Source organism: Balaenoptera musculus, chromosome 2 (genome assembly GCF_009873245.2).
Source record: "Balaenoptera musculus isolate JJ_BM4_2016_0621 chromosome 2, mBalMus1.pri.v3, whole genome shotgun sequence".
NCBI classification, from domain to species: domain Eukaryota; kingdom Metazoa; phylum Chordata; class Mammalia; order Artiodactyla; family Balaenopteridae; genus Balaenoptera; species Balaenoptera musculus.
The window spans coordinates 68,107,619-68,131,141 of record NC_045786.1 but is presented as its reverse complement, the minus strand read 5'-3'; the positions used below and the strand labels follow the sequence as shown (position 1 = coordinate 68,131,141).

General features: G+C 51.1%; 1 protein-coding gene across 13 annotated transcripts in view; it reads right to left on the bottom strand.

The window, feature by feature from the left end:
* Nucleotides 1-23,523, bottom strand: part of MEGF11 (multiple EGF like domains 11) — a 380,942-nt gene that overhangs the window by 227,460 nt on the left and 129,959 nt on the right. For all 13 annotated transcript variants that reach the window (XR_005018567.1, XR_005018568.1, XM_036841304.1 and 10 more), the window contains exons 2-4: nucleotides 16,366-16,471; nucleotides 11,576-11,677; nucleotides 7,502-7,602 (exon numbers count right to left, since the gene is read on the bottom strand). Coding sequence is in view for 11 of the 13 variants with exons in the window: in XM_036841304.1 (XP_036697199.1) it covers nucleotides 7,502-7,602; nucleotides 11,576-11,677; nucleotides 16,366-16,463 (301 nt within the window). In the remaining 2 variants the exon portion in view is untranslated. The remainder of the gene's footprint in view (nucleotides 1-7,501; nucleotides 7,603-11,575; nucleotides 11,678-16,365; nucleotides 16,472-23,523) is intronic.

Sequence of the window (23,523 nt, the reverse complement as noted above, 5' to 3'; positions counted from 1 at the left end):
TTGCACAACCTGGGACATGGGGGAGGGGCACAAAGGCTAAAGAGTTCATAGCAAAAAAAAAAAGAAGAGGAAAAAAAAAAATTACAACCTATATGAGGAAACAATCCATGGTCAAGGAGAATCAGCTGTCTCCAAAAACAGGAGAACTGATATTCCAGGAACTTGATCCAATAGAACTAATAGCTCAAGATAGAATTATCTGAAGAGAGTACAAAAGGAATATGTTTAAAATAATTAAAGCATTAAAAGAAGGATTAGAATACATAATGAAAGAATAGTACACCATGGGAAAGAAACATGCAGATTTGAAAAAGAAACAAGAGAACTAGAAATGAAACATGTCATCATTGGAATTAAGACCTCAAAAGACAGATTAATTAGCAGAGCGAAAGGATTTGAAACAAATGGATATGAGGAAAATGTCCAAGATACGACCTGGAGAGATAAAGAGATGAAAAATTAGAGCTTAGAAGAGATAGAGGAGGCAGCAGTGAGAGAGCCCAACAGTTTGGCGCTCCAATAGGAGAGAACTGGGAGAATGGAGGAAAGGAGATATTTGAAGAGATATGCCTGAGAATTTTCACTGATAAAGGACACAAATCCTTAGGAGCCAACAGTATGAATAAAAATAACCCCACACCCAGACACATAATAGGGAAACCGCAGAGCACTGCAATGACAAAGTCCAGAACACAACGGAAAAACATTCTCAAACTGCTGAAGGAAAATGACTGAAAACCTAGAATTCCATCAGCAGCTAAACCACCAACCAAGCGTGAGAGCAAAATAAAGGCATCTTCAGACAAGTAAAGCGTTTAAGAGTTGATCACTTCACGGACCCTCCTGGAAAGAGCCACTAAAAAAGACCCTTCAAGAGCACCGAAGCCAAACCAAGAAGGGAGAAGTGAGAGGCAAGAGGTGGGAGCAAAGAAACCAGTCAACGTGAGTTAAATTTCAATTTAAATGACAGTCGACTGTACAAAACAACTGCAATAGTAAAACAGGGGTACCTAAATCCCAAAATGGCGTGAGGCACTTACTGGAGTTAAGTCTTACGCACCCCTCAGGTTCCTGTGATGCAGCCAATCTCCCAGATCTTCTGCTGTGGCTCCCTGCCCCTCAGCCGCCCTCACACGGACTGACAACCCAACTAGGTACCCAAGTATGCTGAGCACTCCCCCGGGCCACGGCTCAGCCCAGCAGCCACATACCTGGAGTTTCTGGTTAATCCCTCAACTTCTGGATTTGGAAGAAAACCGCATGGCCCCGGCTGGGCTCCGGCATTCCCAGCAGCCCCTGAAAGGGCTAGACTACATGGTCTGGAAGTCAGGGGGAGTTACCGCTCCACGGGGGAGACTCTGACCAAGGGGAAATAAGAGACAGGGAGGTTGTGTAGAGAACTTCCCCCTCCTTGCTGACTACTCTGAGACTTGCTCTCTCCCTGTTACCCATCAGGGGAAGCCCTGAGTACCAAGGGGACGCACCTGGTAAGAACCCGCTGGGCTCTTTGCAATTGACCGGAAGCTGAGGTCAGCACAGCAACCATGACTTAGCATAACGAAGACCAGTGGTTTTCAAAGTGTGGGTCCCATTCCAGCAGCACAAGCATCACCTGGGAACTTGTTAGAAATTCAAATTCCCCAGCCCCACCCCAAACCTTCTGAATTTGAGACTCTGAGCCTGGGGCCCAGGAGTCTGCATGGTAACAAGTCTTCCAGGTGATTCTGAGATTAGGTTATCAGGTGTTCAATAAAGTATTTGCATGAACTGTGCATTGTAATTACTGTGGCATCTATGGCACCTGTGATAAACATTAACACTACTCACTAAATATCTCTGGCCCTGGGGCTTCCCTGGTGGCGCAGTGGTTGAGACTCTGCCTGCCAATGCAGGGGACACGGGTTCGAGCCCTGGTCTGGGAAGATCCCACATGCCGCGGAGCAACTAGGCCCGTGAGCCACAATTACTGAGCCTGCGCTTCTGGAGCCTGTGCTCCGCAACAAGAGAGGCCGCAATAATGAAAGGCCCGCGCACTGCGATGAAGAGTGGCCCCCACTTCCCGCAACTAGAGAAAGCCCACGCACAGAAACGAAGACCCAACACAGCCATAAATAAATAAATAAATAAATAAAAATTGTATAACTTAAAAAAAAAAAAAAACAGATTTATTAAAAAAAAAAAATCTCTGGCCCTCTGCCTTCAAGACCCGCCAGAGCCCTCTACTCTCTGCCAAGCCAACCAGCAACATTGCAGAGGGTGACTGCTCCATCAGCCTGGGTCCTGGGGTGACATTGACAAGAAGCAGACCCCAGCTGGCCCACAATGGACAAGTCATATGAACAAGAAATAAAATTTTATTGTTTTAAGCCGCTGGGATTCGGGTGTTGTTTATCATTGCAGCATAACCCAGCTCATCCAGTCTGACATGGGCCAGTATTTTCAAAGAACAGAGCTTCCCGAAATGCTCACTGCCCTATCTCGCAAGAAAAGAGAAAGAAGGAAATGTGTTGTACCCACTGATCTTCAGGAAATATTTGATGCTTGGGCAACCAAGAGTGGCCAGGACTCAGCTGTCTCTGTAGATAATGGGAGGGGATGGGCAGCTCTGGTGCAGATGGTTCTAGAAGGGCTGCCAAGGGCTCTGGGATGAGGATGGCAGTTCTGGGTCAGAGGAAATGGTACAAAGAGGAGGAAAAATAGGCCACCCTGCATCTGTACCAAGCTTTATGCTTTCCAGGACACTCTCACTCATTGTTTCATCTTTCCTCCTTCCATGCACAGGGATGGTCCATCCTATGCCACAGTGGGTCCAGAGAGGCAAAGGGACTCGCCCAAGATTGCACAGCAAACTGGTGGCAGAGTCAACCAAGGTTTTCACTCCCAGGCAAGTGTCCTTCTAGCACCTGCCAAGAAACAGTCTCCAGGAAGGTGGTTTTGGAGGGAGGTCAATGTCCCCCTGTTCCTTCCCAGAGCACAGGTGATGCTCTTGTACAGGGTCCTGAGGACTCTGGCATCGAATGGGTTCTCACCAGGTTCTGGTGAACTTGGAGGTTTCTGGCCTCCAAGGGGTGGAGAGGGAGGAATGGAGGTTCAGGGGCTACAGGGCAGCAGCTCATGAGTGCTCCCAGGTTTACAAGCTTCTCATCTGGCACCCAGCACCCTGGGCACCATCCTTCACCCTCTCACTACCATTTCTCCCTCTCACAAGTTCCCAGACCCTGGGGTCTCCACTGTCTCGTAGAGAGACAACAAAGCTCGTGGGTCACTGGCTGGTTCCCTCTCCCTTTCCTCCCATCACAATAAGCAGGACAGAGTCCTGGTAACGGCTGACACTCACCTGTTATGGGTTGAATTGTGTCCCCCTAAAATACATATGCTGAAGTCCTAACTCCCGGCAACACAGAATGAGACCTTATTTGGAGATAGGGTCTCACAGAGGTAACCAAGTTAAAATGAGGTCATCAGGCTGGGCCCTAATCCAATATGACTAGTGTCCTTATAAAAGGGGAAATTTAGAGACAGACATTCACAGGGAGAAAGCCATGTGAAGAACAGTGTTATGGGGCCACAAGCCAAGGAACTACCAGAAGCTAGGAGAGGGGCCTGGAAAAGATCTTCCCTCCCATATGGTCCCTCAGAAGGAACCAACCCTGCTGACACCCTGATTGTGGACTTCTAACCTCCAGAACGGTGAGACAATAAACTCCTGCTGTTTAAGCCACCCAGGCTGTGATGTTTTGTAACTGTTTACCCTGTAACCTCCTGATCCTCATTCCATCTTCTCCCTTCTTCCTAAAATCACCTCCACTGACATCCCTCTCTGTACTCCATCCCCTCAGTGTCAATCAGCACATGACTTACAAGTGCCCTAGCAACAAGCTGGTGCCCAGGAAGATATAGAAATCAATTTGAAGTAGAGACAGTTGGATGCATCAAAGAATCTAGACTGAGTGTGTGGTCCCACATTCAAGTCCTAGCCCTGCCACTGTTGTGCTTTGGGAACCTGGGAGAAGTCCCTTCCTCACTTTGTACATAAGTGTCTCTCCTGTACTGTGATAAGGTTGAGTTAAATGATCTCAGCGTTTCCTTCCGGCTGTGAAATTCTGCAGTTCTCAGTCAAGATAATATGTGTTTGCGATCATTTTTGTACTCTTCCCTAGAAGTTTATTCTTGTAACTTCACCCTAGGGTCCACTTACTTCATGAACCTCTTTCCTCACTCCCATGACCACCTAGACTCTTACCAGTCCCTACCCGTTTCCCTTGATCAGGCCCCATCAGTTAACATGCTTGCAAAGCAGAATGAGTAGGCATTTAATAAATATTGGGTTGAAACACCCTTCAAGGGCTTCCTCTTCTGTCTGTAGCGGATTTCTCCTTAACACTCAGCAAGACGGCGTGGCTAAAAGACAGCCCCTCCTCTTTAGTCCTTTATACACCCTACTTTATAGAGTTGCCTGTCAAAGCACCGACAACACTCTGCTGCACGTATTTGTGAACCAGACCACCTCCTCCCACCAGGTCGCAGGCTCCCCGAGGCAGCAACCATCTCTCTTTTGCATCTACATTCCCCAGCATTTGCATAATAGGAAGCAACAAATATAAGTGGAGTGGATAAACATGAGCATATGGCAGAAGCTCTTCACCATGGGTTGGAGGACCCTTAAGGGTTTCAAGGGATCCATGAACCCACTGAAACTGTGTGCAAAGGACTGTGTGTACGTGTAGGTTTACCTATGTAGTGCGCATTTTCCCATGGAGAGGGTCCGTGGAGCCCTGAGAAATTAAAATAAAAGTCAAGGCTGAGGGCTTCCCTGGTGGCGCAGTGGTTGAGAATCTGCCTGCCAATGCAGGGGACACGGGTTCGAGCCCTGGTCCGGGAGGATCCCACGTGCCACGGAGCAACTGGGCCCGTGAGCCACAATTACTGAGCCTGCGCATCTGGAGCCTGTGCTCCGCAACAAGAGAGGCCGCGATAGTGAGAGGCCCGCGCACTGCAATGAGGAGTGGCCCCTGCTTGCCACAACTAGAGAAAGCCCTCGCACAGCAACGAAGACCCAACACAGCCATAAATAAATAAAAATAAATAAATTAAAAAAAAAAAAGTTAAGTCTTTAAAAAAAAAAAAAAAAAAGTCAAGGCTGAAAAAAATGTTAAGACCCAAAGCCATGAAGTAGGGACGTGACATTTATTAAGCCCCTACCCTGTGCTGTGCCTGGTGGTGTAGGTGTTACTATTCCTACTTTGCATGAATGGAAACTGAGGTTCTGAGAGGTGACATCTTGGTTCATGAAGAGAGAAGTAGCCCGTCCAGGGTGGTTCAGAGCAGACTCTGGAGCCACACAGCCTAGGTTCAAATCCCAATACTATCACTTTCTAGTTGTGGGATCTTGGTCAAGTTACTTAATTGCTCTGTGACTCAGTTTTCCCATCTGTAAAATGGGAGAAATAAGGGTACCTACCCCAGAGGGCTGTTGTGAGGAGTTGACGTGTTCATGTATGTAAAGTGATCAGAATGGTGCCTGGCATGGGGTGTGTACCCTGCAGACGATGAGGAGGAGGGTAAAGAGCGAGATGCTGGGACTGGCAGAGCTGAGCTGCAAACCCAGGCCTGTGGGACTCTTGCCCTTCAGTGCCATCACTGCCAGCACCCAGCATGCCACAACGCCCCATCTTGCTGCTGAAACTCTCCTGTGCCCTCCTAGGAAAAGCCTTCAGACCTGAAAGTGGCTTTTCTAGCTTGGCTTCCTGGAGGTGGACAGGCCTGTGGCACCAGTTCGGCAGGCAGTCCCTGGACGTTATATAAGGAGTAGGTGGGAGGTTATAAGTGGCCTTTCCCGGTCAGCAAGACTGAGCCTGTACAATCAGGACACTCTGCTTCTGCTCTGCTTTTCATGTTCCAAGAGCTTTACCAACATCCACGAATAGAAATTAGAAAGGGGATGCGCTCGTCCATTCCTGGAGCCCCATGCTGACGTCCAGAATCCCTTTATAATTTCCCTGAGTCCATCGCTGTGCCCTGAGCTCCAAAGGGCCACTCACAACCATCCTGCTCAGGCTTTATAAATCCCGTGTCCCACCCCACACCTGACGTTCACTCTGCTTCGAGCAGACAAAGCAGCAGCAGTAAAGCCTTCAACCTGATCTCACTTCTACACCTGGGCCCCCCCAGTAACCCTATCCCAGGTGAAGTGTCAGCCAAGGCCTTGTTCCAGTCCAGTCTTCTGCCCTGCTCCTGGGAAACAGCCTTTTTGGGTTTGCTTTGGGTGAGTATCTTTGTATTTTTCCTGCGAAACCATCACTATTGCACTTATTTGCGAGAGCATTTTTCATTCATTCCTGTAATGCAATTAGAATCAAGTTTCTTTAGCATTAGGGGAGATGTAACATCAGTAGGGGAAAACTGTCATTTCATTCCCAACATCAATATGCCCACTCTGCCCAAATTCTCTCTCTGGTGCTAGCTTGCTCTACCCTCCCGAATGGCACGGAGAATACTAAAAAGGAGATTCACTCTCCAAATCTGCCTCCAAACGAAGAGGCAGAAGTTCTGGGGCTGGATTCTCCTCTCAGTCATTAAATGGGGGCTCCTAGCTTCTCTGACACTCTCCTGCAGTTGAGGGAACCCCTAATGCCCAATGGAAAGCTCCATACTGGCCCCCTCTACTGTTCAGAGGTGAGTGGGAAAGAGTCCTCTAGACTCTGACAACAGGGCCCTACAATCATCCTCCCAGAGAGGTTGAGTGACTTGCCCAAAGCAACATGCCTGGGAAGATGGGACCAGAGCCCAGATCTGCAGGCTCCTGGGTGTCTCCTACTGCATGACAATGCCCTCCACCCAGAGGGCCTGTGGCTGCCAGAAACTCAGCCCTCATCTCTCTGGGGGCACTAAGGCTTCAGTTTTCTGTAGACAAACAGGGGAAGAGATGACATGAATCTTTTATGCACCCACCTTTTCTTCAGTGTCTCCCAGTCCTTTTTGGAAATCCTCCCATTTACTGGAACCAGTCCCTTGTGAGCTTACTCTTGCCATCCTCCTTCTAGGTGCTACGATCTTGCCATCCAATGATCCCGCCCTCCCTGCTTCCTCTCTTCCATCCATCCATCCATCCATCTATCCATGCATCTCTCCATCTCTCCATCCATTTATTCATTCACCCCTTCCTTCCCTTCTTGAGCACCTCAGCTCTGTGCCAGGCACTCAGCACTTCTTCCCCAGTGCTCCTCAGAGCACCCACTCCAGAAGAGTCCACTTCTCTCCTGACCCCATCAAAGCCTAGAATTGATGTGCTTACATGCACCCTTTTAGGAGGTTGATCTGATAGACAAATCTGTGCTAACGCGTTTGCACCAGACCCATTATCCCCTCAGAACTGGCAGCAGGCAATGATTTCTGGAGCCCGCAGGTCAGCTGAGGCCTGCTGCCCAGGGCCTGGATAACAGCCCTACATCCCTTTCCCTTGTCCCCCTTCCCTCCCCTCCCCACTGCAGCCCCCACATACGTATGCAGAAGTCTCCGCTTTCGTAGTAGCCAGGACAGCACTGGGACCTCCGCCGGTACATGGTCCGGAGCCCACGCCGATACGCTGTCTTATAACTGATCCTAAGGCACAGAAGAGAAAGCCACTTGAAAGTATTGAAAATCAATCACTCCTGTTAGAATGATATTCGTGTTAAGCTATATCAAGGATGCCATTCAATAATTACTTTAAAATGCATGGCGGCTTCGAATATGATGGAACACAATAAAGAAAAATCGATGGTGGGATCTGGGCCATTGTGATGCAGAATGTATTACTGACATGGCGGCAGCATTTGCTACACCTGCTGACTTCTCCCCAGTCCCTTCAGAGCGATACTTAGAAGGGCTGCAGAAAATACTTTCTGGGTGACACTGTGGACAGTAGCTAGGGACTTCTGAAAACCTCCAGACCCAGGGCTGGAGCAGCCCATGGGGTGACCTTGATAGGAATTGGGCCCTGAGAGTTTCTATGCCAACTGCCACCTCCCCAACCATGATTGCTCATGGCCCTCTGGGGATTGGTCCACCCAGTTGGAGAACAGAAGCCAAGTCAGCAAAAGGACCCTCTGAGTCTGACTAGGTCCCAGACAGTAGATTAATCTCCCTCCCACCAAAAATAACACCCCCTGGGGAAGAGCTTCGCATGCCATCTTGGGAAGGCTCAGAACCAGCTCTGCAGAGGAAGAAGCTAAGATCCAGAGAGCAGAAGCTCTGGACGGGGAGTCAGAGACTCAGTCAAAATCACTCAGTCTCTATCTGAGGCAGGTAGCATTATTATGCCCCCTTTATTTCTTTCTTAGAGTTTTTATTCTTATTTTGTTTTATGTACTCTCCCCCTTTGTTTTCTGGATGAGAAAACTGGGAAGTTAAATCACCTGTTCGAGGTCACACAGCTAATAAGTTTCAGAGGAAGAATTCAAACGCAAGTCACTCTAATTTCAAAGCCACTGGGCTTAACCTACTGCCCTGTGCCAGTTCCCAAGGGGTGGCTTTCTGGGCTAATGGGATGGCCATCATGAAGCAGTAGGACAAGGGAATGAATGGTGTGAGGACAGAGTCCTAAGGAGGGAGTCAGAATTGGGTACTGACAGGCAAAGCCCCTTCCTCACACATAAGGTCAAAATGGAGGAGATTTGAAGTGGCCATTAAAGACCAGAGAGAGGAAGTAACTTCCCAAGGTCAAGGTGTAACTTGGACTCAACCCAAGTCCTCGGGCCTTGAAGCCAGAGCTCTTTCACTTCCCCACCAGCACCCCAGAGGAGCCTGCCCTGTGGACCACTCCTTGGGGGGCAGAGCCACGGGGTCCAGTCACTGGAGATGCCTACAGCCTGCTTTCCATGGAGGGTCAGGCCAACTTGGGCAGGGAGTCCTACAGCACAGCCTGGGCCAGCCCTCCCAGGGCTTACAGCCCTCGCTTTATGACAAATGACAGTGCAGGACTCCAGGGAAATCTGTGATATCTGGGAATGTCGCAAACTAAGGTCACTCTACTTTGTCAAAAATCCATAAGGGAAGGTAAGCCAGCCTCTAAGTGAAGCTACTTCCCCGGTACAGGAAGGCAGCTCCCGGCAATGTCAGCAGTTGTATGAGCCTCCGAGATAAAGAATGACTCAGGGTTGACTAAGAAGTCCCTCAATCCATGCCTCCCACCAAACAGAGTTATCCCCAAGCCCGTCCAGGGGAGAGGTGGTCTGAGAATCATTAAAGCCTCCCTGGAGAAAGATGTCCCCCACTGCTTCTACCTTCCCCTCCTTGCTGGCTCCTTTCCTCAGGAAGGAGAGGGAAGGGGCCAGGGGCCAGGCTGCTATAAGAAGGATACTGTGTTCAAACAAGCCATTCCACGCTGAGGGTGACTGATGGTGCTGCTGTCAGCCTGCTCGCTCTGGGTCATCAGGAAAGCTGCAAAGCGACTCAGTAATTCAGCAAAATACTTCATGTTCCAGGAATGCAGCCTGTTTTAATAAGCAGCCACTCACTCACCCTTCCCCAGTGGTGATGGACGGCAGCGCCAGCCTCTGAGTACCCAACAAAGCCACTCCTCAGAGCAAACTTGGCTCTGGCACAGGGCCTGACAGAGTCATGGAGGGAGCAGGACTTTTCTTTCTGCCTCTGCCTTTGACCAGGGCCACAGGCAGCTAACTTGGCCAATTAGGGGAGGTTAAGGGGATGCAGTAATGGCTGAGTCGTTCCTATCAGATCAACCCTCCTGCAAACAACTCTGCAACCTGGGGGAAATATAAAAAACAACTACCTGAAAAGCACTAGAGAGAGAACAAAGGCAGATACTGGAGGGAAGTAGACACTTCGAAGAAGGGAATGACACCAGGAAAGGTGAGCCCAAGGGCAGGCCCCAGTCAACAATATTCCAGGCGGCTAAAATTCAGATAGAGGACACACAGCCTTACTGGTCTGAAGAACCACAGGACAAGCTGAGGGTAGACCCAGCAACTAGAAAGTGACAAAGAAACCCTAGAAAGGAGAGAGCCACAAAGAGGAAGCCCCATATTCTTTGTAAAATCTCTGCCCAAACTTCTGGCCCCTGAATTACACGTGTACAGGGCAGGTTCCAAGCAGTCCAGCAAAGGCTGAAAATATGAACTTTCAGAGTTTGGAAACTGAGTTTAACCAAGTTAATTGCCTGCTAAAACAAACAAGCAAACAACAACCACCACAAATCTGGAGGAACACAAGAGAATTCAGTCTCTACAGTCTCTGTTGTTCATAACGCCCAGAATACAATTCAAAATTACTAGACACATTAAAGACACTAGAAGATTGTACCTCTATAAGAAGCAATCAAGGAACACCAACCCTGAGATGACCCAGATGTTGGAATTAGCAGACAAGGATTTTAAAGCAGCTATTATATCTATGCTCAGTGTTTCACAACAAGTTACTAGAAAAACCCGCAAAGAAAACCAGAACTTTGGCCTTCCAGCATAGAGCAAGTTTCCCCATCCACATTTCTGTCCACCATGATTCCTGCATAACCTCAAAGAGCGACCAGGCCCACAAAGAGGAAGCAAAAAAATCTGGAAACAACACAGATGCTCAGAAACTAGGAAACGGGCCTACCAGGTAGCCTCTCTCTCATTCCCTCACTGACCTTTCATCTGCTGAATTTTCACCCCTCAAATAACAAAGCTACCTTGCCTGTATCTAATACCTCACTTTTCCCCACTTTCCCCTGCTCTTTTCACAGTATTTGCACATCCCTGACCCTGCAGGTAGGTAGGGCAAGGATCATTACACGTTTGATGAGTACACAGGGAGTCCCAAAGTGAGTGACTTGTGCAGGGTCATCCAACAAAACATGTTTTCTCTTCCTTCCTCTCCTGTCTCCCTGGCGCCAGGAGGGCATGGCATGATTTCCAGGAGGACTGCAGAATTCCCATGTGCAGTCGTTCAGATGGAGTGCTTCCCATGGGCAGCCTGGCCAAGGCGCCAAGAGGTGCTAGACTATAGCCTGCACCCTGTTCTCCAAGCCGGGTACGCTGCACGGGGCTACATGTGCTCTGACGGGGGCCCTCTGAGGTTGGATTTCCCCCAGAAGCAGACCCCGAGGCAAGGATTCAAAAGCAAGCAGCTTATCTGGGAGATGATCCTAGGAAGCACTGGGAGGGGTGTAGTAAAATGAGACAGGAAAGTAAAGGCAGCCAGTTCAGGGTGTACTTTTGAACAGCTTCCTGCTGTGGGTGACTGAGGTTCCATCCCACTGGGGACCACAGATATGTGCAGAACATGCCTCAGAGTTGGGTAAGGAACTTCTTACCCTAAGGGTAAGGAAGCTGGCGTATATTTTCCACTAACTCCCCATCTGTCATTGGGTGAGGGATGCCCTCCAAGGGCAGTAATTCTCTAGCACTTCTAGCCTGCCCTGCCCATAAGCTGCTCTGACTCCAAAGAAGCCCTCAGCAGAGCCTCTCCCGTGAGTACCCAGAGTGGGTACCAAGGGGATGCAGGCCGTGCACTGACTCCATCTGCTAGGGGGCAGGAAGGCGAGCCCGAGGGCCTGCCTCTTTCCCCCCGCTCACCATCTCAGAGAGGTACTCACCGGTGCCTGGTACACTTGAACCAGTTGAGGATGTCTGTGCATCGCGTGTAGTAGATCTGATCAAAGGGGTGTGCGTACGATTCCTGGACGGTCACGGCATAGCTGAGAACCAGACAGGAGATGGAAGCTGTGGTCAGCACTTGGGAGGCAGAGCTGATATTCAGAATGGGGTCTCCCTCCCCAGGGGAGCCAGGCCCCACAGCCAAGTGTCCAGGGGCTCCAACCCCCCCACCCCAACCCCACTCTCCTCCTCCTGCCCTGGGTACTCTCCACATTCAAACCTCCCTGACTCCAGGTTAGATCCAGGACACACCCCTTACTGCCCTTCGGCCCAGCTCACTTTCCGAAGTTCTGGTTCATTTGTTCATTTAACAGAGAATGAATAAAGGAAGGTTTCCATTTATTCTATGTGGCTCTGGAAGGCCCAAAGCTAGCAAGTTTTAAAATACTTAATGTTTGTTCAGATCTTTATGGTCTTCAGAGCACATGCATGGAAGCTGATCTTTGCAGCAACTCTATGAAATAAGTGGTCCCACTTTACAGATGAAGAAATGAAGGCTTAGAGGCAGCTTGTCCAGGCCACACAGCTGGTACCAATAACTGTTAATATTTGAATGCCCTGTGTTAAATGTTTTAAGCCCTCTTAATCCTCACACAATCTTTTTTTTTTAATTTCTCATTATTATTTTTTGGCTGCGTTGGATCTTCGTTGCTGCACGTGGGCTTTTCTCTAGTTGTGGCAAGCGGGGGCTACTCTTTGTTGCAGTGCGCGGGCTTCTCATTGTGGTGGCTTCTCTTGTTGCGGAGCACAGGCTCTAGGCAGTCAAGCTTCAGTAGTTGTGGCTCGCAGGCTCAGTAGTTGTGGCTCACGGGCTCTAGAGCACAGGCTCTGTAGTTGCGGCGCACGGGCTTAGTTGCTCCACGGCATGTGGGATCTTCCTGGACCAGGGCTCGAACCCGTGTCCCCTGCATTGGCAGGCGGATTCTTAACCAGTGCGCCACGAGGCAAGTCCCCTCACACAATCTTATAAGGTAGGTGGTGGCATTGTTATCCTCATTTTACAGATGAGGGAACTGAGCATCAGAGACATTAAGTAACTTCCCCGAGGTCACCCGTTACCCTCTGCTTTATTATGTCTCTAGTATAGCTGGGGATACATCGAGGACATGCCCCCAGACCTCCTGATCGAAGTGGTATCTTGTTACCTGCCTGTTAACTGTAAACCTGGACCAGGGGGTAGAAGCCACGGGAAAGCAGCTCCCAGCTCCATCAAAATAAGCCTTTCCACCTGCCCGCGCTGGCAGGAGAGGTATGAAAAGGCAGTCAGGCCAGGGTGTAAGGTGAGGACTCACACTTCCTATGCAGGCTGGGAGAGGACCTCAGCTGAGATTTTAGGGATTAATTTTTATGTCAGTTGGTATTATTCAGTGTTTTTCCCCAGAAGGCTCACTCACTTGGGCCAGATGGCCAGGTCCAGGCTATAAAAGCCCGTCTGCTTTGCCTGAGAAAACTGTCGGTTTACTTGCAGGGGTGCTGGGGCAGGCCAGCCCCCCGAGTGGGTCTCTAGCAGGCTCTCTGTTGCCAGAAATGTCAAAGGTCTAGAATTGAGAAAGAGGAAGCCAGAAGCAGTCAGCAATGCACATGGACTCAGGGTGGCGGGAAATTCTGTTTCTCTGAAGCATGGAGGATGTGAGAAGGGCCCTTGCTGAGCCTCTACCAGCCGGCACATCAGAGACACATGTCTATGCAGACATGGCCTGAACCCATGTCAACTCCAGGCTTGGAGAAACTGAGCTTGACACCCACCCCTGGCTTCCCAAAGCCCCTTCCAACTCTGAAAATCTATGACCCTGGGCTCCTGCATCTCTACTGAGTCTCTCACTTAGAGGCAGGATAAGAGTACAGGGGCTCTGGGTCAAGTTGGAACCCTGTCACTTGTTAGCAGCCTGTCCTTAGATATAATACTCAGCTGGTATAAGCTTCCATTCCCTTACCTGTAAACCTATGATAAATATTACCAGGGACTTCATATCGTTATTGCAAGGATTAGGATGGCAGTGATAGTATCTATCTCTCAGAGTGGTGGAAAGGTAAAGCAAGATAACACAGGTAAAATGCTCAACACAAGATAATACACATAAAATGCTTAACAGGTACACTGTCAGTGTCTAATAGATGCTGGCCATCATCATTATGTGACTGGCAGTGACACACCTCCTTGCCAGGCACTGAGGGATAGTTCCTCCCTGACCATAATACGGGATGGGGAGCAAGACCACACACAGACCAGACTCCCTGCCTTTGTTAAGCACCTGGGGGAATCAGGCACCCCTTCTAGCACAGACAGGGACAGTGGGTGCTCAGAGAAAGGGCATCAGCCCAACAGAGACGGTGCGGAGGGCGTCATGGGGAACAGATCCAGCTCTGCAGGGGTGCCCTGAGCCAAGCGAGTCAGGCAACCAGAACTTGAACCAACTCCAAGTCCCCGGGTGAAGCGTGTGCCCCTGGTTTCATGGCTGGGTGGTTTAACACGCTCATTTGCCAACATGCTAACGAGGGGCCAGATTAATCTTGTAAAGCTGGGGTTTGCTAGCCAGGGGAGGTCTTTCTGCTGGGTTTTATGGTGGAGGGGCATAATTAACGAGGAGCCTGCCAGAAGCACTAATCCAGATGGGAAATTCTCCCTAAGCGGTCCCCGGGGACCAGGGTGTGTTTCTGGAATGACACAGACTAGACTCATCCACGTGTAGATGGCAATGGAGCTCAGTTGGAAGAGCCAAGAAGAAGGAGGTGCCTGGTGGCACAGGGCATCACAGCAAGACCTCCTCCCTAGGGGCTGGAGAAGCCTCAGACCTCCTTTTAGCTGCTGGAGTCTCTCCTTGTCCTCCCATCAAAGCAGTAACTTCAGCTGATAGTCCGAACAGCCTGAAACGCCGGCTCAGTGCAGGTTCGGATCAGAATATTTCCACATTCCAAATGTATTCATGTCGGGCAGGTTTAGAAAATTAGAGAGTTTGGTTTAAGTTTGAACTGGTCCACTGGTGCAAATGGCACTCAGAGAAGAGGGAAGTCAGGGTGGGTCCTACCATCAGGGAAGGCTTCCTGGTGGAGAGGTTGGAGGCACTGGGAAAGGCAGAGGTGAGCAGACAGGAAGGAGGCGTTCCAGAAGCCGGGATACAGCACAGACTTCGGCAGGAAGCAACAGAGTCCCAGCTGGGAAAGGTGGATGAGATGGGGATTGCTGAGACTGAAGTCTGCAAACCAAAGACTAATGTGGAAGTCACCTGCTTTCTCCCTCACCCACTGGGAAATAAAGATTTACATTCACCGAAACCAGAAGAGGTAAGGGGCCTGGATCACCACAGAATCACGTGGAAAGCTTATGAAAACTGCATATGCCTAAGCTCTACCCCAGACCTACGGAATCAGAGTCTCTGCGGAGAGGACCCAAGAGAATCTGCTTTTCATCTGCACTTCAGGGTGCCTGATGTGCAGTAAAGTCTGTGATAACTGTTCCTGCAAAGCTGGAGTTGTCAACAAGGAAAGACAATAATTGAGCTTCATGGTCCTCAAAGCCCTTTCATGAAACTGGTACCTTGATCATCCAACAAGCCTGTGAGGCAGGGGTAATGATTCCCCCCGCTTTACAGAGGCAGAGGTAGGCTCTGAGTGGTTCAGAGACATCCCCAAAGTCACAGGGCTAACAGATGGCAAACTCCAGACTGGTGTGAACCAAGGTCTCATCACTGATCTCGTGTTCTTCCCACTTCACCAGAAAGGAGCACGCTGGTGGCAACGCTGCCTTCCGCTCCAGCCTCGACTCGGTCGGGACCCCTCGTGGAGCACCCGGTCACTGGAGACCACGCTGGTGTGGGCACCACCCCTCTGCCTCCCAGCCAGTCCCACCAGGCCCTGGGTGAGGGGACTTTCCCTGCCGTGGGGCTGGGGCACTCACCCTCACAGGCATGGAGCACGGCCCTCCCCACTCACCTGCCCTCCTCCACCATCCGCTTCCCCCATCGGGCCCTCATCTTAATTTTATTCATTTGATTTATTAACATCTAAGTGACAGAGTCATCCTGGTCAGCATGGCCAATCAATTCCAGGGTTTAATTTGGTTTTTCCTGATTGGGTCTCTGGTCACTGTCTTTCTGCTCACCAAAATCGATACTTTCACCTTGTGCTTCAAAGTCAGGCCATCTGCAGAGCCCCGGCCTGTTCCCCCTGGACCTAGTGCTGCAGCCAGAATGCAGCTGCCCTTCCCCTGTCAGCCCTCTCTAACCCCACCAGATCAGAAGCAGCAGGGCCCCCTCACCTACCCTGCTCGGGCAGGCTGCTGGCTGCCCCGCACATCTGAGCCGCTGCATCGTTGCCAGTCCTGGGAGACCAGGAAGGCATCGTGGCATTGGAGAACAGTTCATCTGGACCACAGTCTCTCACTGCACCCCGCCTGTCTGGGGATGGGCACTGAGGCCCTCTGGGCCTCTACTTCCTCATCTGTAAAATGGGTGTAAGTGCAAATGCAGGGAGGAATACTGTCAACTACCAGACTGCATCATTCACGTTGCCTGTCACTCAACGCCCCCACCCTGACCCCCAGAGCACTGAGTCTCAGACAGAATCTACACAGCTTTGGCCCACCTTTCAGCACCTGTGCTGTGTCCCCAGCTGGACTGCAGGCCCTTGGTGGACAGCTTCCGTACCTCCTGCCTCTGCTTTTGTCCCAACAGTGCCAAGCCCAGGGTGAGGCCCCGAGGGAATGTCTGGCTGTCCAAGAACCGCATCTTACCTCTCCCAGTGGCTGCACACGTTGGGGTCCTCGGGGTTGAGGGAGAGGACGGTTTGCAGGAGGGAGCACACAAGGAGCCCTGCCACTGAGAGCACCATCCTGGGCCCTGCGTGGGAGAACAAAGGAGGCAGCGTCATTAATCAGACCGTCTTCCCAGGCATCTGTTTGGGGCCACGACTCCTCGCATGAAGCGGCGGAAGAGGCTCGCTAAGCTGCAAAGTTTCCCATCGTCATCGTGTAATGAGCAGCTGATATTTCACACTTGCAGGCTTTGACTAACACCGTAATACTTCACCACTTCTGAGTAACCGGGCAATGGGAAGGCTGAGTCAGGGAAACGTTGAAATTTTAGGCCAGAGCTTCTGAAAGTTTTTTGGTTCATGGACTGCTTTGAGAATCTAATGAAACTTACAGAACTTCTCCCCTACAAAACGCACACATGCACGACATTTGGCTGTGATTTCAGGGTGCCCTCAGGCCCCTGAGCCCATCCTTGGACCAAGAACCCCTGATCTTCTACCTTAAGGACAACACCCTCCCCCTGTCCCTTCTCCCTCATCTTTGATGTGCTTTGCCCATTCACTTCCTCTCTCTACTCCCTCCTTCAATGAAGACAGAGAAGAAAGGTGTCTGGTATGGCCCTGGGGACAGGTAAGCTGAGAAAACCCTTCTTAGCAGCTCTGGTCCAACAAGCCACCCAGAAGGCCGGCCCTTGCTTTTCTCGTTCCCATGGGCTGTCAGCCACTGACACCCAGGGTGATGCATCTCTGCACGTCATACCAAACCGGGGGCGAAGGGCTTGGACAGCCTGGTAAGGGGCTTTGAGGAATCAGCTTGTAGAGTTTGATCCTGGCCCATGAAGTGACAGCCTGAGTCAGGGGTTAAGTGGGCCTACACAGATACCAAACCCCTTGGTCCCTGAACTGAGGATTCCCCAACAAAGGGCTCCTCATAGAGGCAGAGAACCATTAAGGTGGGAGCAGCTGAAATGACCTCCGAGGCTCCTTCCTGTTCAGGGCTCCGTGGTCCTACAGCCTTAGAGAACTGCCCAAGGGTTCCCACCTGGTGAGGGTGCAGGGGGCCTCAGAGCCACCCGCAGGGGACCCGCAATTCATATGTGCTCAAACATCAGCTACAGACTGAACAAACACTATGACTCAGAAAGATAGCACTATATTTCAGGTGTTCACAGATGCGATCGTGATTTGCTTCAAAGCTTTACTGAATTCAAAGGACCTTTTATTCTCAATCAGCCACATTAAAAAAAAAAAAAAAGAAAAGCAGCTTCTAACAACTGGGGGCAGGGATGGTATAGAAACTCTTTTGACATTGGAAAGGGGTCCCCAGGGTTGAAATGGTTGAGGATTTCTAGTCCATTGACCTGGAGTTTACCGACGAGAAGCACTCACCCTTCTTGGGGACGAGGACGAGTGACATGGGTCTTGCACACACCCCCGTCTGTACTCAGAGGGAAGCTAAATGGAGCACCTGCCTTCGTGAAAGGTTAAACTCTCCCCTCCCAGCCCCAATAATTTCCTTGTTAAACTCTTTCTTAGCAGCTCCTTCAAAGATAAACAAATTGTCACAAATTCTGTGTAACCATGGGGGTCCAAATGATGATTAATGAGGTTTTTCCCTCTGAGATCTGGAAATAATCTGGCTAAATGGATTCTGAAAATCGGTTAAGAAAGAGAAAAGCGATTCTGGTGCTTCTGCACAATTTGCAGAATGGGAGTTGCAAGCCACGGCCGCTCCTAACTCCCCCATACGCTCACCCCACCTGCCCCCAGGCCTCGGAGGCCCCATGAGCACCTGGACAGAGGGCGCCGCACTCACTGGACCCTACACAGCGCTAGGGCTGCCGGTCATTTCAACACATTCTCCTCAAAGAGAAGGCGAGACCTTCACCTTTGGGAGGAGAAAGAGCCTGCCCAAGACATGGCGCTGAGTTTGGAGGATGGGCATCTTCTTCCAGGTGAGGGTTGGGCTGATCAAACGTCAAATAAATCAAGTTACGAAATAAACGAAGGGACAGGCGCGCTGAAAGGCATAACGTCCGGACGCAAACTGCAGAGAATGTCTCATCTTGATTCGCTCCACAGCCCTGTCTCGTTACTTTGGCCGCTCCTGTAATCTCCAGTATTCTCCCGAGAGGACCCCCTGGCCACATCTTCAAACTTACGAAGCTTAGAATATCAAAGGGTGAGGCCACCGGGACTAGAGGAGACTGTGCCTCTGGCCCCTTTTGATCCTTGTGATGGAAGAGGGGTGGCAGATGGAAGTAACTAGGATCGCGGCTATAATTCGGGAGATCTGTTGAAATCTTTGTGAAAACCTTTCTCTCTGAGTCAGATCTGGGCAGGACAGTTTGGCTGACTCCCACTGGGCAGTGAGATACCTGGGCACCAGGGCACAGAGAGGGTGACGGGTGTGTGCATAAGCACACAGGAGGTGGAAATGGATGCGGGAGCACAGGACACCGCCAGCCAGGTGGCATTTACACAGTCTGAGGCCTCACTCCTCCGTTACTGTGTGTGTGTCAAGGCTACCGAGCAGGGGACGCTCCCCAGGACTCACACCCAAGCCTCGATCAGTCCTGTCACCAGCATTCGCAAAGTTCGCCATCTGAGGCCAAGCCCACCTCTGTGGTGGTGTGGTCGGGGGAGAAAGATGTCAGCCTGTGGGTGGAAGAGGTGACTCCCCTAGGACCCCCTCAGCCCTCAGACTCTTTCTTTGAAGCGGCCATTCTAAAAGATGCAACCTTATCACCCATCCCTCCTCCCCAGTCAGGCTGGTCCCATCTCCTGCTCTTTCTCACTGCCAAGCCTTGCTCACACGGCTCCCCTGCCCTCAATGCCCTTCTTCCTCAACTCTGCACATCCAAACACCTGCCACGCCAGGTCCAGCTCAGGCCCCAGCCCCGCTCCACCCCCTGCAGGGCTTGGCACCTACCGCATGCCAGCACACTACACTCATGTAGCTTCCAGCCCGGCCAGCCGGTCCAGAGCCCATCACCTCCCATCTTGCCCTGACATCTTTCCCAGCAGGTTGACTTCATCTTCCCGATGTGTCCGTAAATGCTTTGAGGCTCGGGTCAAGTCCTAGTCTGTTGCCAGTCAGTTCCTTTTGGGAACTGATTTTAGAAAATGTGTTTCTACTTGTCTCCGACACTTCACTGAGGTGGAGTGAAGAACAGCCAGAAAGGAGCCATCCCCACCTGGGGGCAACTCATAGTCATTAACTTTAATGGGGCTTCCCCGGGCTCGCTCTCTCTCTCTCTCTCTCTCTCTCTCTACTCCTCCTCTCTCTCTCTCTCTCTCTCTGAGGACAGATCCCAAAGACATATACTTATGAGATGACTGAGGGAAATCAATCCCGCCGCGATGGTTATTAGGCCGACTCTATTCGGAGTAACAGAGGTTAACTCAGCAGTCACCATCTGATTTGGGGCGTTAATAATTAGATAAGAAAATGCCCCTGGTTTCACTTCAGAGGAAGAGAGCATGTAAATAGATCAGCCGGTTCCCTCCCCTCTGGCCCATGCTCCCTGCATAGTAAGGAGCAGAGGAAGGGAGTGACGTTCCAGAGGTGGAGAAATTTCTTTCCTGACTGGGGGTATGGCTGCTTTACACCTGCTGAACTGGAGGTGAGGCTCACACCTAGCAACAGGTGTGGTCACTCCGCACACCTGGCAGGGCCTGAACTAATCAAACTCCTGGAGTGCCACCTGCCCAGCCCTGGGCCGTGCTTCCAGGACACAAAGAACACGAGTCAGCTGCAGCCCATTTGCGGAGATGAAAGCAGCAAGCTGTTAAGTCCCCCTGGAGGCCTATGGAAAACTTGGTGGAGGGGATGGGACTTAAGGCGCACAGAATGCGCACAGGGAGAGGGCAAATAAAGGGCATTCAGGGGAAGTACTGCATAAGCAAGCGACTGGAGGCAGGAACGTGCAGGTGGTGCTGGAGGGTCTAGGAGGGTGTGCCCTGCGAAGCAGAAGCGGGCAACATGGGAAACTCTGGGAGGCGTTTTCGAAAATTCTGTTCTATGAAGCGCTAGTCCCAGGAGATACTGATAAAAATCTCCCAGACCAAGATTTCCCTGAGAGACCAAGTTCAGGAAATGCTGCATGCTATGGCCTCATCTTAAATATCCACATTGTATCTGAGAAGACCCTAGGCTCTGGGAAGACCCAGAGTAAAGAGACTTGTTTGTTTCACCCAGTCTTTCCCACAGAACTTTCTAGTGACCTCTGTAGCAGCAGACTTCTTCAGGATACCGGTTTGGTAAACTCTGCTCCTCTCCATCAAGGTCAAGTCTGGAGGAAGTCCTGGTCCTGCCAATCTGCATCCTTAGAGTTTGTATCTATTTGTTTATGCTAACACTTGAGGGCCTTCTGTGCCTGGCACCTGGTGTTGAAGGGACTCTGCCACTGGGTATTAAAGAGACACTGACATCACAGCAAATGACCCCTCCTCCTAGCCTGGGCCTTCTGTCCTGGCCTGGGTCGGCCCTGCAGGCTGAGCAGACCTTACAGATGGCAGCATCCTCTGAAGGTCCTGCCTTCTGCTGGGGCCCCGCCAGCACCAGCACCTGTAGAGTCCAGCTTGTCTCTCTGATGGCAAAACACACCTGGCCAGACACCAGCTGCTCACATTAAGCAAGATGCATAAAACTGGGGCAGAGGGCAGACAGACAAACAGATGGCCTCTGCCCCAGGATCAGTCGTGATGACCTTACGGTCCATCTGTGCAAAAATCTCCCCCACCTGCTTCGCTTCCACCACCTGCCTAGTCCCCCGACTGTGCCAATATCTTGGACACTGGAGCCTGGTCCGTGTACCTGGAACCTGCTCTCTGTCCGTCCCAGTCTCCTCCAGGGAGCCCTCCCTTCTCAACAACTTTGCACTGGCAGCAGGAATGGTCAGGCACTATTTTGTGGGTCCTGGGAGGTTTCCAGCCACAACGCTGGGGATCGATTGGTAGTGGCTGCTTGGAATGCTCTCCTGAGAAAAGGAGCTGAGGGGAACATGCCATGATTGATTAGTAATGCCTCTCGTGGGCACTGGATGGGACAAGGACACACGGGTGCCATGCACTTGTCATCCCTGTCTTACATTGCTGAACGGTTGTTTTAACTTTGGAAAGCGCTCCTCTCCTATATGAACCACCTGGATGTGGCCTCAGCTCTTCCCTCTGGGCCTTAGATCCTGCCCATCATTTTCCTTCCCTTTGTACCACACCATCAAAACACACTTCTCGAGGGCAGGGGTTTTGGTCTATTGTGTTCACTGCCGTCCCCAGAACCCAGACCATTGCCTGTACAGAGAGGGGGCTGGATCCATCTTTGTCGACTCCACAAATTGTTCACTCTACAGCCAACCACCCACCCACCCTGACCTCTCAGCCATCCCGAGCCTCAGGATCAGCCCCGTTGCCTGTGCCTGTCTTGACAGAGGCCACCAAAGACCTGTCCTGAGAGCAGGTCTTACCGTATGGGACATTCCACCCTGCACTGACCTTGCACCGCAGAGACACCAATCTGTTGGCGATGGATACAGTGGGCACTGTGACATCCTGAGAGCGCTTCAAAGATTCCTGCCTGGGTCACCCCGCCAGCACCGGAGTATGTCTGTTCCAGGAACCAGCACAAGGCAGGCATTGAAGCCCACTCAATAGCTCAGGCTGCAATGGGGGACTGACTGGTGCTCCAAGAGCCTCATGAAAAGGCACTTTCAGGCTCGGGAAGCAGAAGAAGCAAACCCCAAACTGGCACTGATAAAGCAAACGTCTCACATTCCCCCCGGCACGTGGGTGTATAAAGAGAGATTTCTATCTTCTATTTATAGAACACACACACACACACACACACACACACACACACACACACACTCCTCTGTTTTTTCCTGAATAAAACAAAAAAGCCAAGTTTGCACTCAATGGGGCAAATGCCAAGGTTATCATCCTGTCTAGTGGACCTTCCCCTTCATCTTCCCACTGCTCTCTCAGCTGGCTCCCACTCCCCAAGCCCCTCTCTGTTTACTGGCCTTGCTGGGGTGTGATTAGCGCCAGAGGAAGAGAGGAGCAGCGATCAGGCCATGATTAAGAGGTTTCACCCTTTGCCTTTATGAAGCCTCCTGCCCTCCAGCAATCCCACCAGGGGCCGGGCTTATGTTGAATGCTTTCTAATCTCCCTGCACCTAAAAAAAAAAAAAAAAAAGTTAAAAAAAATAAATCCATAGCTCTTCATCTCCAAAAGAGTGATTCCCTGACCGCAGAAGCACAGCAGAAATTCCCAGCGTCAACATGGAGGCCCCGCCAGGTGCCTGCCCACTGGGATAAAACAGGGGATTGGAGTCACCTCCTGAGACATGGTAAACGTCCTCGGCCCAGGGCTCCAGCAAACTGATAAATTCTGCTTTCTCCTTGGCCGGGAAGCCTCGGGCTGCAAATCCTGAAAATGGCACCATGGAGGCCTGCAGTGCCCATTAATCAGGGTCAGAAGACTGTCCTGCCCCTGACATTAGTCAGGCTCGGAGAGAAATCACAGCCTATCCCCAGGGCAGGGGAGCGGGGAGGGGGAGTGGACAGAGGTGTAGAAACCAACAAATTCATGAAGCACCCGCCTCCCTCCCCCGTTATGTGCAACCCCTGGGCTCTGAGCCCTCAGCCCTCCTGTTCCCAGGCAGGCAGCAGCTGCGCCCCCAGCCTCCAGCCCCTCTGAAGACGAAGGGAGAAAACTTATCTGTGTTCTTAGGCCATTTCATTTATCACAGAGCAATTATCTCCATCTTTCCATTTCTTTGCAAATCAGGGTACACTCAACCGGCCTGGCCAACCCGGAGGCTGCCTGTGCCCTCACCAACCCAGCCCACTCCGGGCCTGCTCTGCTCCCTTCTCCCACCCTCTCCCAGGGCTGCGGGGTTCTCTGAACTATGGGAACCCCACATGCCCTGGCATTAAATCATGGCCGCATCCACAAAACCCTCACAGACAAGTCAGTCACTCAGGGCCATACGGCCCCATGGGGATTAGTCCCCATTCCCGCTCGCTCTGCAAAAAAACATTTCTAAAACCACGAGATGCAACCACAGATGCCCAGATGGGAAAAGAGCACTGAGGGTTGGGGCCCTGTAGAGTGACCCATCACTGGGTCAAGCCT